The 16,551-nt window shown below is 42.7% G+C and overlaps 1 protein-coding gene across 1 annotated transcript in view; it reads right to left on the bottom strand.

The window, feature by feature from the left end:
- Positions 1 to 4,878: 4,878 nt before the first annotated feature.
- The window catches only part of CARD11 (caspase recruitment domain family member 11), a 43,609-nt gene continuing 31,936 nt past the window's right edge, over positions 4,879 to 16,551 (bottom strand). Inside the window, exons 13-24 of the mRNA XM_051778694.1 lie at positions 14,982 to 15,034; positions 14,266 to 14,398; positions 13,541 to 13,742; positions 12,981 to 13,107; positions 11,648 to 11,888; positions 11,137 to 11,233; positions 9,983 to 10,078; positions 8,899 to 9,031; positions 8,284 to 8,463; positions 7,004 to 7,128; positions 6,061 to 6,176; positions 4,879 to 5,509 (exon numbers count right to left, since the gene is read on the bottom strand). Of these exons, the coding sequence (XP_051634654.1) occupies positions 5,305 to 5,509; positions 6,061 to 6,176; positions 7,004 to 7,128; positions 8,284 to 8,463; positions 8,899 to 9,031; positions 9,983 to 10,078; positions 11,137 to 11,233; positions 11,648 to 11,888; positions 12,981 to 13,107; positions 13,541 to 13,742; positions 14,266 to 14,398; positions 14,982 to 15,034 (1,708 nt within the window). The 3' untranslated portion in view covers positions 4,879 to 5,304. The remainder of the gene's footprint in view (positions 5,510 to 6,060; positions 6,177 to 7,003; positions 7,129 to 8,283; positions 8,464 to 8,898; positions 9,032 to 9,982; positions 10,079 to 11,136; positions 11,234 to 11,647; positions 11,889 to 12,980; positions 13,108 to 13,540; positions 13,743 to 14,265; positions 14,399 to 14,981; positions 15,035 to 16,551) is intronic.

Here is a 16,551-nt window from a genome sequence, read left to right as displayed (position 1 = left end):
TTCAATTTACAGACTTTCCTGAATCTTTTGGTGCACTAGACCACTGCACAGAGCAGTGCTTTGATGAGGGATCTCGAGGCTGAATCAGACCTTGTGTTACACAGGGTGAACAACTCTGGAAAATGAGCAAGCAGGAGAAATGGAGAAAACAAGGTAACTTATAAAAACTGAATCACAATCTCCTGGTTGAAATCATGTACCTCTTTGTGAGGTACTATTCAATTCTCAGAACTGAATGAAAGCAAGGGAGGTGAAAAGTGCACCAAAGGGGAAGACATTTTCACGGTATAAGCTGATTAAGGCTGAATTATTTGAAGTACACAATATAAATAATTGCAAAATCCTAGAATGTTGCTCTCCCAGAAGCCCCTAACTTCTATGTCTTGCTTTTCCAGTCTCCAGGGAGCAGCATAATAATAAATGCTGTTTAGACAGCTCAGCCTGTGTGCCCATGCAGTGCTGAAACCCTCATGGCAGCTCCGGGGCTCAGCCCAAGCGGTGCCTCTCTCTCCATCCTTGCTACTGAGTTTTCCAACCCTACACCATGAAAATAGCTTGGCATAAAAGAAAACAGAAACCTCTAACAGGTTTATAGGCATTTTTCCAGCTTTGGCATCTATCTCCACTTAAAGTTTGTAGGCTCAAGTCTGCTTTGTGTGTGTTCCTACCCCCTTGCAAATTGTGCTGCCAGAGCTGTCTGAGCTGCAGCAGGACCGATTGACAGCTTTGCCTCCAGCCAGATTTCTGATTCAAAGCAATATCCAATTCTGTGTAATAAAGTTTGCATGAAATTTTTACCTGCAACAATTCCCCAATGTGCTGAACTGCGTGATACCAACTTATATAATACATCATTTTTGCAGCAGAGTTAAACAAAACGCAAAGCCAGACTCAGTTTGATTTTTCTCTCGTGATCACAGACATTATACCACATCTGAGAGCTATAAGCCATTACCTCCATCATTTTTAGTATATAAACATCAAATACAACAAGTGTTTAAATCAAATCAAGTGTTTAAATGTAGTCTTTTAAAAATATTTCAACTACAAAAATTAAAAATTAAAAAAAAATTGCTTTCAGGTAAAAGACTGGAAGCATGTGAAATATTGAAAAGGACTGCCTCAGTATTATTGAAATATTTTAGATTTTTAGAAAATGAAATGTTAGAATGGAGAAATTTCCATAGACAATTGGTTTAGATGAAAACATGTTTTCTAACAGAACAATATTCCATTGAAAAAATTTCCAATTGCATTTTCTAGTGGGCAATTTTTCAATGACATTTTCAAAAGAACAATCTACATCTGAGAAATTTTCCAACAAGCTCTCGTGAGCTCTTAAAGGCAAGAAGAAGTAGTTTTCAAATAATCCATTCTGAAAGGCAGTTATTATTCTGTGTTTTACGCCTTTTACAGCAAAAGCAGCAGACCAAGCACAGGGCAGTTTCCAGACTTTCTGTTACCTCCTTTCTAACTTAAAATACAAATTACTGAGAAATGTTCCCAGACATTAATTAAGAACCATGAGTAATTTTAAAACAGGCTGTGCTGTAAATGTTGCTTACCTTTGGTAGGGACACACACCTGGGATCCAGACACGGGTGTGCCAGAGCTGGGCCTGAGCTCTGGTGTCCAAGCATGGCCTCCAGTTCAAACTTGGGTCTGCAGCTTGATTTTCTTCCTTATTAGACTGATTTAGATTATAATCTGAATTTTGGTGGTACCTGCAAGTCCAGTTATCGATCCCAAATCTCATAGCAAGTGCTGTCTAACAGTACAAAACCACCCAAAGAATAACCCAACATAAAACTTGTCCCGTCCTTACCCTCTGATGAGATCAGGTAAAGAATCTGCCTGGGATTCTGCTGTGACACTGTTTACAGGAAACATTTACATTTCCAATTCCCCTTTTGTATTCCTTATTATTGCTCCCAGTTTTTCAACCACACAATCCCTCCTGAAGCTGACTATGCCTGGTTGGGCATTTGTGCTTTTGAGCCCAGGTTTGTGTATATGGGATGTGTATGTGAGGAGGGAAGTGGCTGGTGGCTTCAAGTGACACCTCACAAGTGAGATTTAGCAGAACTGAAAATACCACAAGGATCTACAGCCCGAGTTCCCAGTTTGCACTTCAAATCTGCCAGTTCAGGACTTGGAATCCACACTGAATCCAGCACTCTGACATTTAGGGAAAATCATGGCCTCTTTTCAAGATTTGAATATATTTCAAAATATGCAGAGGTTGATTTCCTCCAATTCAGAGGGACAGCACTTAGATCTAGACCAGAACCACCTCCCAGCCAGTGTAAATGACAGTGGCCTCTTTCACTTTGTGGCTGTTCTGCAGCTCAACTCTGGGTACAGATCTGCTCTGAGTTCACACCCAGAAGTCAAGAGAGAATAGAGTTTCCAATCCTTCTCCACTGTCACAGAGAGATGAGGGTTGTGCAAGCTATGGCACACAGCTGTGTCATGAACTTCACTTGACAGGGTCTGGTTGCTTTGCATCACATGAGTTGACAACCACAATGCCTTACAGCACCTGCAGAGCTGGGAATTTACAGATGTACTCGGATACAGAGAAGAAAAGACTGTTCCATGTATTCATTCCTCTCTTGTTTCACAGAAATAATTAGATCTCTTGTTCTCTGCCACAATCTCTAGTTCCACTTTTCCCATAAGGTGGTTTAGCTGTCCTAAATTACAGATCAAAAAGCTAAATGCTAAAGGCCAGGCTAATTCTCTTGTTTCTCTCTGTAGTCTATGAAAACCCCAGACAGTTCAGAGGGCAATTCATCTCACCCTTGGATAGCCATCTCCAGTAAGTCAGACAAACAGCTCTTTGGAGGTGTATCTCTGTTCATTGCAGAAGGAACCTCCTCCAGAGTTTGACATATGCCTTTCCTGTGCCGAAAGTGCAGTGGGATAAATCACATCCACAGCTGTTGCCCACGTACAGAGGGCTCAGACATAAAGCTGTGGTGAGACAAGATCACTGCAGAAACAACCGTGGCAGCCTGAGATACTCCATCCCCTCAGCCCCACCAGCCATCTGTTCCAGCCATTCCAGCAGATGGTACTGATCCCTGTGGCACAGCCAGTGGGACACGGGCATCCTCGGCGTTCTGTCCGGTGAGCAGTCAGCTGGCTGCTCCTGGAGGCATCTGACGCTGACCTGGCTGAACTTTTTGCTGAAGCAGCTGAGAAATGTTCCTACAGTCCCTCCCATTGTTCAGCTGTGGACTCAAAAGCTCTCACAAGAGGGGCAGGAACAAACCACAGGCAGCTGTTCCGCAAGGTTGCATTATCAGGACACTAGGAATGAATGCAAAATGCTCCTGGAAGGCTTAGTTCTTCCAACTGATATTTTCTTATTTCTGCTTGAGCTACAGAGGATCTCTGAAGAATTATCCAATTTGTTCTATATATACCCCAACTGGTTGTTGTTCTTTGCCCTGGAGGGAGTTGCAAATTGTGTGTGCAGCCTGTACTTTCTGTAAGGAGATTGCACACAGAAGTATCCCCCTGCTTGCACAGTCCAAGCAGATGGCACCAGGCAGGTAAAGAGCTATTCTCTGAGAAGTGGCAGCTATGAACAGTCTTTCAAACATTAATAACTTGAGAAACACAGTAGCAGAAATTAGATGTAAAGTGACATAAATTACTTCTAGAAGGTTCCATTAGTTAAAAAAAATGATGTGCATAAAAGAGAAGAGCAGAAAAGCACAATCCCACAAGCCAACAAGGACTGATCTAGTCTAACTGAGACACAACCACAGCATCAGGAGCTCATTGCAAAGACAAGGGAGCAGCTAATCTAGTGAGGGTAACCAGGCCAGATGTTTGTTTGGATTCTGACTGTATTTTCTTGCCAGCTGCTGTGCACCAGCCCGCAGCCCCAACATGGGGGACTTAGGATGAACACAGTAGCAGAGGTAAATTTGTTATTAAATGCATCTTAAAGGGAGGGATATGGCAAGGAGGGAAGGATCTGAGGACAATGGGATGTACAACTCTTCATCTGTAGGTCAATTTTTATTGCATTTCAGATCAGCAATTGCGCGAGTCGTTATTATTGAACCAATTTGGCAATCTCAATACAGCATCTAATGCGTAGAGGAAAGATGTTAAAAGACTGAAGAGATTTAGGAGTCTGAGCCCCACTCCTGATCAGCGGAGCTTAAACTCTCCAAGGACTTAAGTGCTTTTGAAAATGGGACGTGGTCTCCTTAGTCATGTACACACTTCTGAAAGAATTCTCCTCCTCGGCCCCAGCACAGCGTGGTGCTCGCTGGTCTCCTCGCTGTCAATCACGGCACAGAGGTCAAGGACTGAGTGGTTCACAGCAATTACTGGCTTATGAAATTCTCCTTTTCTCCTCTCAGAACAGTCCCTCCTGTTGAGAGCAGGCGTGTTGGCAGGCAATGATGCAGAGAAATATTTCAGTGGAGAAACAGAGAAACCTGTTGTCTGGAGGAAGCACCATCGTATTTTCCACAAGTAAAAAAAACGTTAAAAATTGAGAGATGAACAAATGAACAGGATTCAGAGGCAGGGATAAACTAAATGAGACACTGGCAGATCTGGAAAGATCTGATGTGCCACTGGGACAATGGAATCTATTTTCCTACAAGTGCCAGGACTACAAAGGAAACCTGCAAGACTGTTAAATAAAACTGGAGCTTTCATTTTAATTAATGCCAGGAAGAATAGCTATTTTCTTCTCTTCTGATTAAAATGGTTATGGAGAAACAAGGCTACAGAGCTGCTCCAGCCATCAGTGGTTGTGTTGCTGCTGCTATCAACCAACCTTCAGCTTCCTCAACTGGGTATGTTCAGAATCTCACCTCGGGGTGTGTGTGGGGCACATCTCAATTTCATATCCTGTAGCCCAATTCCCACGTTTTTTTTCCTCTCAGATTCCACTTATTTGGTCTCACCAGATGTTTTCACCGAGCCAAGTGAGATCTATATTTTTAACGTAATAAATTACCCCCATCTCCCTCTCAGTATCTTTGTCCTCACAGGTTAAACAGCTGCTGTCCCTCAGGAGATGCTGGTGGATCAGGAGTTGTGGCGGTGGCTGTGGCCTGACCCACAACCTGGATCCCAGCACCCGAGACACTGGCTCTTCAACACGGCTCCAGTTCCATTCCATACGTGCATCCTGCCAGCAGAAGTCCTCAGCCAGTGAGGGTGAAACAGGAGTGAGCTCTGGGCACCTAACAGAGAACTCTGGGAGCCCCTGCTCCACCTGGATGTGTCCTTTGGTCGCCAACGAGTTCCATTTTACCAGTTCTTTTTTTACAGCTGATCTTCATCCACCCAGATGGTTTTACGCTGCTCTTCCCCGATCCTGTCTTTTATTATTCGGATGAGATCCTCAATGCTGCTCCAAGCATCTGCCTCCACAGAGGCATAAAGGCAGGGCAGTGCTTCCAGCTCTTTCTCCTTCAGACGGCACAGACGTAAAAACTCATCCTCAGCCTCCGGCTTTGGCAATAGTTTCCTGTATCAAATGGGCAGACCAAAAATAAATGTCTTACAGTTTAAGTTAATCCTGCAGCCCCAGCTGTCCCATCAAAAATTTATTGTCTACTAACTATGTACAAGCAATAAAAGCAGTGGAGAACACAGCTACTCCAGGCCTACCCTCCCCTTACCTCCACGCTACCCCAAGGAAAAATTTTTTGCTTATGGGGAAACAATTTAAGAGGATTGAATGCAGGAGAGTGCAAGTGTTTACAACCTTCCCTCTTCCAGCCAGCACTACCTTAAGAAATGCTGTGGGAGTGCTGAGCACAGAGAAAAACACATATTCTTCAGTCTCATCCTCCCACAATGCTCATTGCTACCAGTGACAGTGAAAGAGTGCTAGATTTGGGGAATTCCTGCTTTCTCCTGTTGTAAGATTTCAGGGAGGAGTCATGGGAGGAAACAGTGCACATACATTAAGAGAGATGAGGTCCTTTATTTCTCTCAGTGAGAACATTATTGGACTCAAGAGTTATTCACCGAATAAGATGGAACATCAAATATGCAAAAGGTTTGATATGTTACCTGAACCTCTTGATGTTTTTCTCTGAGACTCTGATAAAGAGAACAATAGGATATATCTTGGCTTTGATTAAATCCTTTGTGCAGCTTATTCCAGCCTCCAGGAGACAGTGCTTGTTCTAAAAACAAAGTCATAACATTGTCACAGAGGAACATTCACTGCTGTGAAATCTCATGGTAAAGGTATCCAACCCTTACGGGGTCAGCTGGAAAGCTCTCTATTTACCGTTGTAGTGATTTAAAACCTTTTAATCAAATATAGATTTAAAGTCCAACTCCTCCTACTAGTTTAAACTACTCAGACAAATAACAGCTGAACTTAACAGCTTTTTAAAAAGGTTTAAATAGAAATGATTTGTTCTAAAGATGAAAAGTATGATAAAATACCAGTTTTACATATAGACACAAACACACACACTTGCTTTTTGTTCAGAAAGAACATCTACTGCAACTACTTGTGAGAGAAAAAACATCACTTTAATTCTCCTTTTTTTCCATGCTGTGCATCAAATCTACTCTACTTGACATCAGATCTCTGTCTTTGGCATTGTTATCTTTGTTCTGAACACCCTTGTGTCTGGGTTTCAGGCTTTCCTTTCCTTTGTCTAGGTCCTCGTATCTCTTACTCTCTCGTGTATTCATGTGTGCTTATGATACAAAAAGGAAATGAATAAGGGATGGAGCACAGAAAACGAAAGGATATTTTGCTGCATCAATGTGGGTCATCACAGGGAATGAGCGAGAATATAAAAGGATACAGCTGAGGATGGAAAAGAAAAGAAGCCAGAGCACAAATAAAAGCCATTGGGGGGAATAAATACAAATCTGAGACTGAAGGTGGGCAAGAGAGAGAACATGCAGCTGTAAATTGGTCAGTCTCTTATTCAAAGCATTGCAGAGAGGTGCACAACCAGCCTAGTGAAGGGACACTGAGGACTCTGCACACCTTGGCAGTGACAGCCTCGATATTGGCAGGTACAATACATTCATACGTGTTCAGATTCTTTTCTCTGCTGAAGATGATAGTCTCTGTCCTTTGCTTCCTTAAGAATTCTTCCTTTGTTACAATATCTAGAAAGAGATGTGAATGGGGACAAAATCAAGTTTACAACAGCAGAACATGTAGAAAACTATCCAATAACACTTCACCCGGGATGCAAGGATGGTTCAGGGAAGGAAGACGAGCAATGAATTGTCTTAACAGCTGCCTCATTTCTTCCATTGAATTCAATTAAAGCCTAATCTGATCACAGCTGAGCATCTCAGCTATATCCTGCACCAATGAGTCCTTGGGCAATTACTACAGCACTATGAAGACATTAAATTAAAACAGTAAATACAATTCCAGCACCTAATGTTATATAGCAACAGTTCAGGGATGGAGGATGCTGAGAAGTGCTAAAAAAAGGAGGTCTCTTCAGCACAAGATCCTAAAGCAGGGATTTAGTGTTCCAACATTTGTGTTTAAAGTTTCAAAAAAATTTGGCTTAGGTTGCAATGTGTGATACCAGCCCCCTTGTGAATTGCAGCTCTACATCAAAGCTTTTGTTTTATGTTGCAAGACAGGGGATATTTATTATAATACTTAACTTCTCAGTTTCTGTGTCTGGATGACTGTAAGGCTGCACTCTATGCGGTGGGTATTCAATATTAGTGTAAAAATGAAACGTCAGCTCGGTTTAATGCTGTGTTGTGTACAATCCTGCCCTCCAGCCATCACGGTACTGCTATTGCTTTAATAGTAAATACTTAGCATGGAAGAAAATCAGTATTTCGAGTAGATCAAATGCACAATCTTCACAGCTTGGATGAGACAGAAACCTAAAGTCGCTCTAGGGAAGATATTCCTCGTAATAGCAAATACTAGAAACAAATTAATCAAAATTTCACATTGCCTAGATATGCAGTATGCAAACAGTATGCAAACAGAAAGAGCACTCGCAGCATTTCAGTCTCTGAGGGGCAGCCTAGCAACCACACAGCATACACATGGATAATATTTATAGACACAGAATCTCATAACCATGTGCAGTGGCTGTCTCAAAAACATTCAAATATCTCAGATAGTCTCAAAAAAAGCAAGATTTACAGCTACACATCACTCTGATGTGACTTGAAGTACCTCAAGCAACTCTCCCACGCTCATGGTCCTACGTGTGTGCGCATATATATGTTCACATTTCCAGCACTGAGGGTGGCAGTCATGGCCCTCTTTTATCCTGTTACCTGGCTTGCATATGTTGAATTCCAGGGCACCTCCAGAGTTGAGAAGCTTCTGTACCAAGGGCTTGGCAAGCATGGTGGGGGTGAAAAGCACTGGGCGCCTGCGCTCGCAGTGGATGGGTCTCACCAGGCTATAGGGGATCAGACTGAGCTTCTTATTGATTTCACTTTCAGAATCCAAATCTGAGTAGAGAACAAGACATTCATCCTCTGGTTTCCTCTCCATCGATATTTGGAGAAAAAAAAGGAGAAACACATGTACCAAAATAACACAGTCAGTCATACTGGTCCTCCTTTCCCTTTCTCCAGGGTTGTCTTTACTATGTATGCAGCAGTAGGATGTCCAACCTAACACTAAGTAATTTCAGTGCCTTTTGCTTTCAAGAGATTATTCCATAATCTCCTCAACATGACACTTGCTTGGGGCCTCTTTCTGCTTCTTAGTTTGACTTTCTTTGAGTTCAATGTTTTTGAACAAAAAAGCAAGAAAGCACTTAGGAAGAACTTCCAGCCAAACAGGAAGTTTCAGTGTCCTAAACTTGCTCACGAAGGCTTAGTGTCCCAAGCACTTGTAGCAGAATTAGTGCCATGTGTGTAAAAGCTATTTTATGTCCATACCTTCTAGTTTCTCAGGCAACTGCTTCTTTGCTTCCGATGAGGTCCGTGCCAGACCGGAGGGCCAGCCGGTGACGATGCGGACGCGCTCGTTGCTGTTCATACGCTTGTATTTGTTTTCAGACCTACTGACAAACTGAAAAGGTGAACAAAAAAAAAAGAAAAAAAAAAGAGATTTGACCCACATTTCTTGCATTGTTTATTCTCCCATCAGCCAACATGTGTTACCTACGAGGTCTGAATTACCAATGTCTATCAAAGACAGGACCCCATGGATCTGTTGACCGAATTGTAAGACTCTTTAAATATCATAGATCTGATTCAGAGCCTTTGCTAATCCCCTTTGGGATTTCTTGTTTTGTTTTCTGCTCTTAAGAGGCATGATTTCCCTTCACAGAGCTCCCTGCTATCACCAGCACAAGCACTGATGTGCCCTCAGCAGAGTAACATACCTGGAGTATGTGCACAAATGTGTCACAGGTTATACCCAAATTGTCTCTTTTTTGCTCTACCAGAGAGACTTAAAACCTCCCATATGGCACCTTTTACAGTCATTTTACATGAGAAACAGGTTTCATGCTTTCCTTCCTCATCCACTCAGCTATTCCTCTATCCAAATATTAATTCCCCCTCCTGTGTATTTGCTAACCTTCACAACCACCTTCCTTCACAAGACTATCTTTCACCCAACACAGTCTCTGTCACGCTCAGAGTCACTGACCCACAAATAAAGGACTATTTTCTGCTGGAGCCTTATCTCACAGACTTGGAGATTTGGTCTAGCCCAATGGATTTGTCCTTATGGTTCAAGCAAAACACATTTCAGCCTCTGATGGCAGACATGTGGGATTCCTCAAGGTACATCAGTAATGGAAGGCATGCTCTTAAAAATGAACACCCCACATCACCAGAGAAAACACAACCCATCCTTCTCTTTCATGTATTAAATCTCTTTTTGATAGGAATAAATTCCGATACAGCCTCTATACCTGAGCTGGGATTTCTGGAGGAATTAGGATAGCCTGAGAATATCTGCTGTTCAGATCCACTATTTCAGACACTGCATTGAGGATTTGAACTTTATTACCTGTAAAATCTGGCCCAAAAGAAAGCTGGCTCTGGATAGGCGAGGGCTGGTTTTTGGGTCGTTCGGCTGGGCAGGCTCCTCTGGCTGCAATGTATTCTATCAAAATTAACACAGGAATTTTTCTTCCCCACCCTCTTTTTTATATATATTTTTTTTAATCATAACTGAGAAAAAAAACAAGCAAAAGCAGATACTTTATATTTCCAATTAAAGGGATACTAATTGAGATCTATCCCAAATAAAATGTTCTAAACAAACTGCAGACATAGCATGGCCTATGCTGAGAAACCCTGCTCATTCACTGCTCTTCCACATTCCCTTTTTCATAGGAGACTGTTCTCCACACCTTGAGAAAGAGGTAATTTCTGCACCGAGACAGAGCATGCAAAGCTCTTGCTTTCACCAGCACCTCTGCCAGTGATCTCTGTCCCTCTGATCAGTGGGGACACAAGTACAGAAGGAATGTGTGACATTTAACCTTGACTGAAATCAAGTACAAGCACTGTCTACCTGCCTCTGCAAGTGTCAGAAGCATATGTGTCTCCCAGACTCTAAAAATAACTTATGGTAACTAATACACCCCAAAGGTAGCTTTAATTATGTAAAGATGGAACTTTTGGGTCTAGAGAAAGAAAAATCAAATTATTTTGACTGATGGAAAAGGAGCTATTGTGTGTGAAGACTTGATAATCCCAGTTCTCTCCATAGCTTGTAAATTAGAAGAAACAGGTCTTTATAATATGGGACAACGGGCTCTGTGGGTTAGAGGTTTGTTCACAACAGGAGAGACATAATTCTGATTATTGACTCTAAGGACACAACTTCTTCCTCATGTGCATATGAAAGTGCATTGGAGGTTTACAGGTTGAGAAGAATGGAAAGGATTAACTAAAACACAGAACAGAGATTTGACTTTTAAAGTGTGCTCCCTCATAGCTAGAAGGGTTAATTGTGAGTCAGAGCTACATAGCTACATTCACTACCAGGGACAATATTATTTAAAGTAAACATAAGGTACCCATTTCCTGGCACAATCAAAACCTACACAGAGTGTAAACAGGACTTTCTGTAAACTGATGATGAAAACGGAAAAATGAAAAACAAGTACCAGGGAAGTATCAGGTGTTAAAAAGACCTTGTTTGTACATACTTACCCGGAGTGCCCGAAGGGTGTTATAGGAGTTTTCTGTCTCATCTTTGCATCCCCTGTGCATCAACCGCTGCAGCTTCACCAAAAGAAGTTGCTGGGCTCTGAAAGAAAGAACGGAATCGCATTGATCAAGACATTTTTGAAACCACTCAAAAGAAAGCTGGATTGTAACGGCTCTGTGCCTACAGAAAGGGTTGAATAGAAATAGCAGTGAGGACTGACTGAACCACGCAGTAAATGCGGGAACAAAATAATGAGCAGGACTGCAGTGCAGTTAAGGATTAAAGAATCTCCATGGTATATTTTCACATGATACTTTTTTGAGTAACCTACATTATTCTTTCAAGTAACAACTGGAATCTCTTTTCTACAGCTTTATAGCTTGTATTACAGCTTAACATCACCAGCCCTTATGTCAAAAATTAAGACATATACCTCTTTCCTTACAGCAGTCATTCATGTCCCTGTTCACAGAGCCACTGCTCTCACTCGTGGTCACTCAGCATCACACTCACCTGCTGTAGCTGGGGATGGTCCCCGTTTCCAGGTCTCTGTCCGTGAATGGATCCACCCTGGCACAATGCCACTCACACCTGCCCTGGTACATGGTGTCCAGGATGTGGACGATCTCATCACACCTCACGGACAGGGAGCAGCAGTCCAGCTGGCTGGAGATGTTCAGGTTCAGGCGGATGTGAAACGAGTCCCCCGACGTGATCAGCCCTTCCTCCAGCTCCGACAGCAGCTTCCTGTAACCTGCAGCAGTGAGGGAAGGGGTGAAGCAGGATCTCACGTCATGGTGTTGCTGCATTCCCAGGAATCCTCTGTGAGAAGCCACAGCACAAACTTCTGAGGCTCCTCTGAGAGGGGGTCACTTGCAGAGTGCTGGTTACACTGGTTGCAGCAAGGTGGTGGGCCTGCCCCTTAGAGACACCAATGGGGCTCAGGGACAGCTCGTGCTGTTGGTGTCAGACCTGTGAGAATATTCTCATTCTAATGCTACTTTTAGGGAACTCCATTTTCAATACTCCACCCATGACCTGTGAAACAAAGAACTCTGCAAAGACACAGACACGGCCATAGCTCCATCCTCTAAGTACAGTGTGAGTTCTGCCACCAATTTAATGACAAGCTATTCTCCTTATTATTAGCTCTAATTGGCACTCCCAGAATCTATAACATGCTTTATCTGCAGTTAAGTGGTGCTCAAAAAAAATTGCAATAGTCTTCCCTATGTCTGAAAACATCAAAGAAAATCAAAGACATCACTTTGTGTGTGATCTATGCAGTTGACATTCTCTAACCAGCACAACCCCCCCCCCAAAACAAAACCCAATTTACACATGCCAGTAAAAAATGGATTTTGGAACGTAACTTTTGATCCATAACCTGAAATTATCATTATAGGCCATGAACACAAAAATCAAATTCTGTTCGCCAAACATGAACTCCAGCTGTTAAAGATAAGATAAAGCCACAAAGGTAATAAACAGGGCAACTCCATCAGGTAAATGCTAAATCGACCAGCTGGATAAAGATCACTCAGCTCACCACATTGTATTGCAGAAAACTGTACATAAAAATAAGCTTGAATGTGTTTTGTGATTCATGTCTTCACTGGCCCACCATGCAAATTCTTTAGAATCCTGTAGTGACAAGCATATGGGCTTTTTTTGTTCTCAGTCACAAGGCTAAAAGCTGGAACAGTTCCAAAGAGGAGCTGTAATTAACACCAGTGGCATTCTCCAGATTTATCCCAATACAAAGGATGTTCTGGTTTTGTCATTCTCTTCCAGACAGGTTGCTGTAACAGACCTGGGACTATTTAAGAAATACTTCTGGTCTTACCTTCATGATTTGATTTATACTGGAGTGTTACTGGACCACTGCACCTCTGAATTGTCCAGTGAACTTCTTCCTTTGTGCAAGTATCCAAGGGAACACTCTGATTTTCCCCTTTAATGCAGCCCTCCAACTAGATATGAAAGAAATATTACTTTCCAGTGCAGGTTCAATCTCTAAGTCAATTATACCATTTTTTTTTTAAAGTGCCATAATCTTTTTCTGATTAAACAATGCAGACACTTTGCTATTGGGATGTAAATTATGTTGTAATTATTTAATTTCTTTTCTCTCAAATTAGGAATGCCAGAATTCAACAGAACTGCAGCACTTTGGCAATCCCAGGTTTCCCATGAGTAAGTAGTGCAGGAATACAAATTGTGGGGTGGGGTTTTTTCCCCCTTGGAGGCATTTTAATAGGAAAATGTTTTGGGAACATTGGCAATAGAGAGAAAACTGAGCAAAGAGAAACTTAGCAGGAGCACTGTTGAACTTAGGTGAGACCAGGGACAGCATATGCAGGTGGCCAGACACCCAGAACTGTTTGGTGATTATTTCCAGCTCACCAGGAGGATTTGGTGGCCCTCCCGAAGTCCAGCTTTCTCCGCAGGCGATCCTGACTTGACAGAGCTGATGAAGCTCCCCCTGTCGTTGCCCCCCACCAGGGTGATCTCGGAGTTGAGGCTGTCCCCGTTCAGCGTCACGCGCTGGATCGCGTGGCACGAGTTCCTGAGGCGGCCCACGGACGTGACAGAGGGACGAAAGGGCCTGGGGTCACGAAAGGAAGCGACAGTTACCTCAGTCTCAGTTAAATGCATGATAAATGAGGGACATAGAAATAAACTTTCAGTGTTATCAGGCACTGAGGCCTAAGGACTCTAACAGAAATCCTTCTCGATGCTGCACAGGTTCTGGAGAAGGGCAGCTGGACAGCTTCAAGTGCTCTGGCATGACTGAGTAACTCAGTGTGTAACAGTACTCCGCTCAGCACCCTCTTGCAGCAAGACAGCAAGATCACAAGGATAAATTCAAGCCTTTAGAAAATTTTGTCTGCCTTGAAGTTTTTGAAATTTTAGGATGGCCTTTGTGGATTTAGAGGACATGAATGGGCACTAAGATGACATGTTATACTGCCACCATAAAGAAGTAAAGACTTAGCACAGTATCATAAGGTATTTGTGTCAAATAACAACTTGTGGCATCATTCCTGCCATATCTTCAGCAACTAATAGATAAATAGAGGACCTCTACCATAGCAGACTGTCCCCTTAGTTTCTGTCATCCCAAATACCTTTCCAGAGAGAACTTCCTAAACAGGGAGTTGACATGCTCAAGGTCATAGGCATCCAGGCCTTCTGACTGATGAGAAGAAGAGGAAGAGTGCACTGAAGGAGCTCCGTGTGACTGCCTGTCATGACTGTCATCTGGAAAGAGAAACAATAATGACAATGAGTCCTAGATAGAGTGACAAAAATGCAAAAGAGGAAAAGGGATGTTTGATTGGTTCCAGTCAAAGCTGAAGGAGGAAATTCCTAATGCAGAGGCATGATTCATATCTGCAGGACACGGCACAAGGAATGCCAGCCTTGCTTACTGGACCTTCCTGATCACTGTCACAGAACAGCAAGTGGGAAGGGGGTTCTGGAGACTGTCTTGTCTAAGTCCCTGTTCAATGCAGGGTCAGCTCGAGGAGATTGCTCAGCACTTGTCCAGTTGGGTTTTGAGTATCTCCAAGGACCGAGACTAGTCAACATCTCTGGACAACCCTGTTCCAGTGTTTGACCACCCTCATGGTAAAAAAACTAACCCTCTTCCCACTCAGTTCTTCAGGAATAACTGCTTTCTCATTCTCACCACTAGCTGACCCTTTGTTTTCTTGATTTATTCTCAGATTGTGTGTCCCATTATTTAGAGCAGGAGTTGGTTATTTGCCAGTCTCTGATTAGCTGGGGAGCTAATCACACAGATCTCATAGTTCAACTACACATGTGATATCCTCTTGCTCACCATCCAGCTCCAAAGCATCACATCCAAAGCTGTCATTGTCCTCTTCAACCAGGCTGGAATTAAAAACAAAGCATGAGATAATGGAAGAGAGAGAGACAGAGAGAGAGAGACTGAAAGCTGTTCACTTGCCAGCTTTCAGCAGATTTCCAACCTCAGCAGATTTCATTAAGTTCTGAAGGAGGAACTTCTGTGAAAAAGGAAGAAGTTGGAGGTGTTGCATCAGGCAATGGCACAGCTGCAGAAAAATCAAGCCAGCAATGTACTTGTGGGTCCAGGGAAAATGAGGGAAAATGGCAGGAAGACAATATGTGTCAGCCAAGATGGGAAGCATGGGAAGCAGCAAGAAGGTTCAGAGGGAAGAACTGCTAACAGCAGTGAGGGAATGAAGACCTTGCTGAAGCCAAAGGGAAGCTGCTGACTGATGGTCTCATGTGTGACTTACACCACATCTGCTTCAGCACCGAGATAAATGGCTGCATAATGCCTGCTGTACATACCATGGGCTTTTCCCAAGATATATCAAAAATGTCAGAAGCTCACTGATGGACAGAGTGAATGCAAGGGAAGGGACTGAGGTGCAGCAGTAAAGGAGTAATTCAGCTGCTTGATTTAAAACCCTCGAAGCATTTTATATCAGTTTAATGGTACCTCACACTGTTACTGGGGTACCCACAGTACAGAATGAAGGTGTGCCAGGCACAGAAACTGCCCCAGCTCTGCTCCCAGTCCAGCTCCCACTGACACAGCCCTTCCTGTGAAAGGTGGCTAAATTGGTTGGCCTTAAAAACAGACAGTCAAAATTCACCAAAATTTTTCTCTTCCAGGGATATTGGGGCTGTCCAGCCAAGTGAGTGATCTGCCTGCTTCCCTGGAAGGACTTCATTAAAGCATGTCCTTTGGTTGCAAAGCTGTTTAAATAACAGCTTGTTGTTTTTCCCATTCAGAATGATTTGTAGGTCTCCTGTGGAGCTGATATTCCTCATATTTGGCTTCAGATGAAGGGTGAATTTTTGCAGCCAGGCTGCAGAGAGTCAGCTATTTTTATACCATGCATAAGCAGAGAAATAATATACCTTTTCCTACATTAAGTGATGATCTCACTTTTTTTTCCCCCCCACACAAATTAAGATCAGATGAACTGTAAAACCTGCATCTTGGCATGCTAATAGCAAGTATTTGGTATTATGTTGACAAATAAGTTAAAAAAAATTTACCAGGCTAATTATAAAGTTATAAACTACAGTGAACTTTTGGGCACGTTCTTGAGATACTTGACTTTAGTGATTACAAGCTCAATAAAGATTACATTCAGACCTTGCTCCAGGGTACCTTTTCCTTCCACATGTTGGTGGGAAAGAGTATCTAAGGGAAAATTCCAGATTCCACTATAACTAAGTCTTCCAATGCCTTAACTTATGGAAGAGAATATAGTTAGAGCTACAGTGAAATAAGTCCACAAGATGAATAATCTCCATGTAACCTGTACTGCATTCTGTAATATACTGCAAATATTGAGAAGTTCAGGCATGCCAAAGGCATCTCAAGCACCTGAAACATGAACCATTCAAAT

The sequence above is a fragment of the Manacus candei genome, unplaced genomic scaffold (assembly GCF_025592945.1).
Source record: "Manacus candei isolate 608988 ecotype Guabito, Panama unplaced genomic scaffold, ASM2559294v1 h1tg000002l, whole genome shotgun sequence".
Lineage (NCBI taxonomy): Eukaryota > Metazoa > Chordata > Aves > Passeriformes > Pipridae > Manacus > Manacus candei.
The sequence above is the reverse complement of the archived record's forward strand: the minus strand, read 5'-3'. Positions and strand labels throughout refer to the sequence as shown.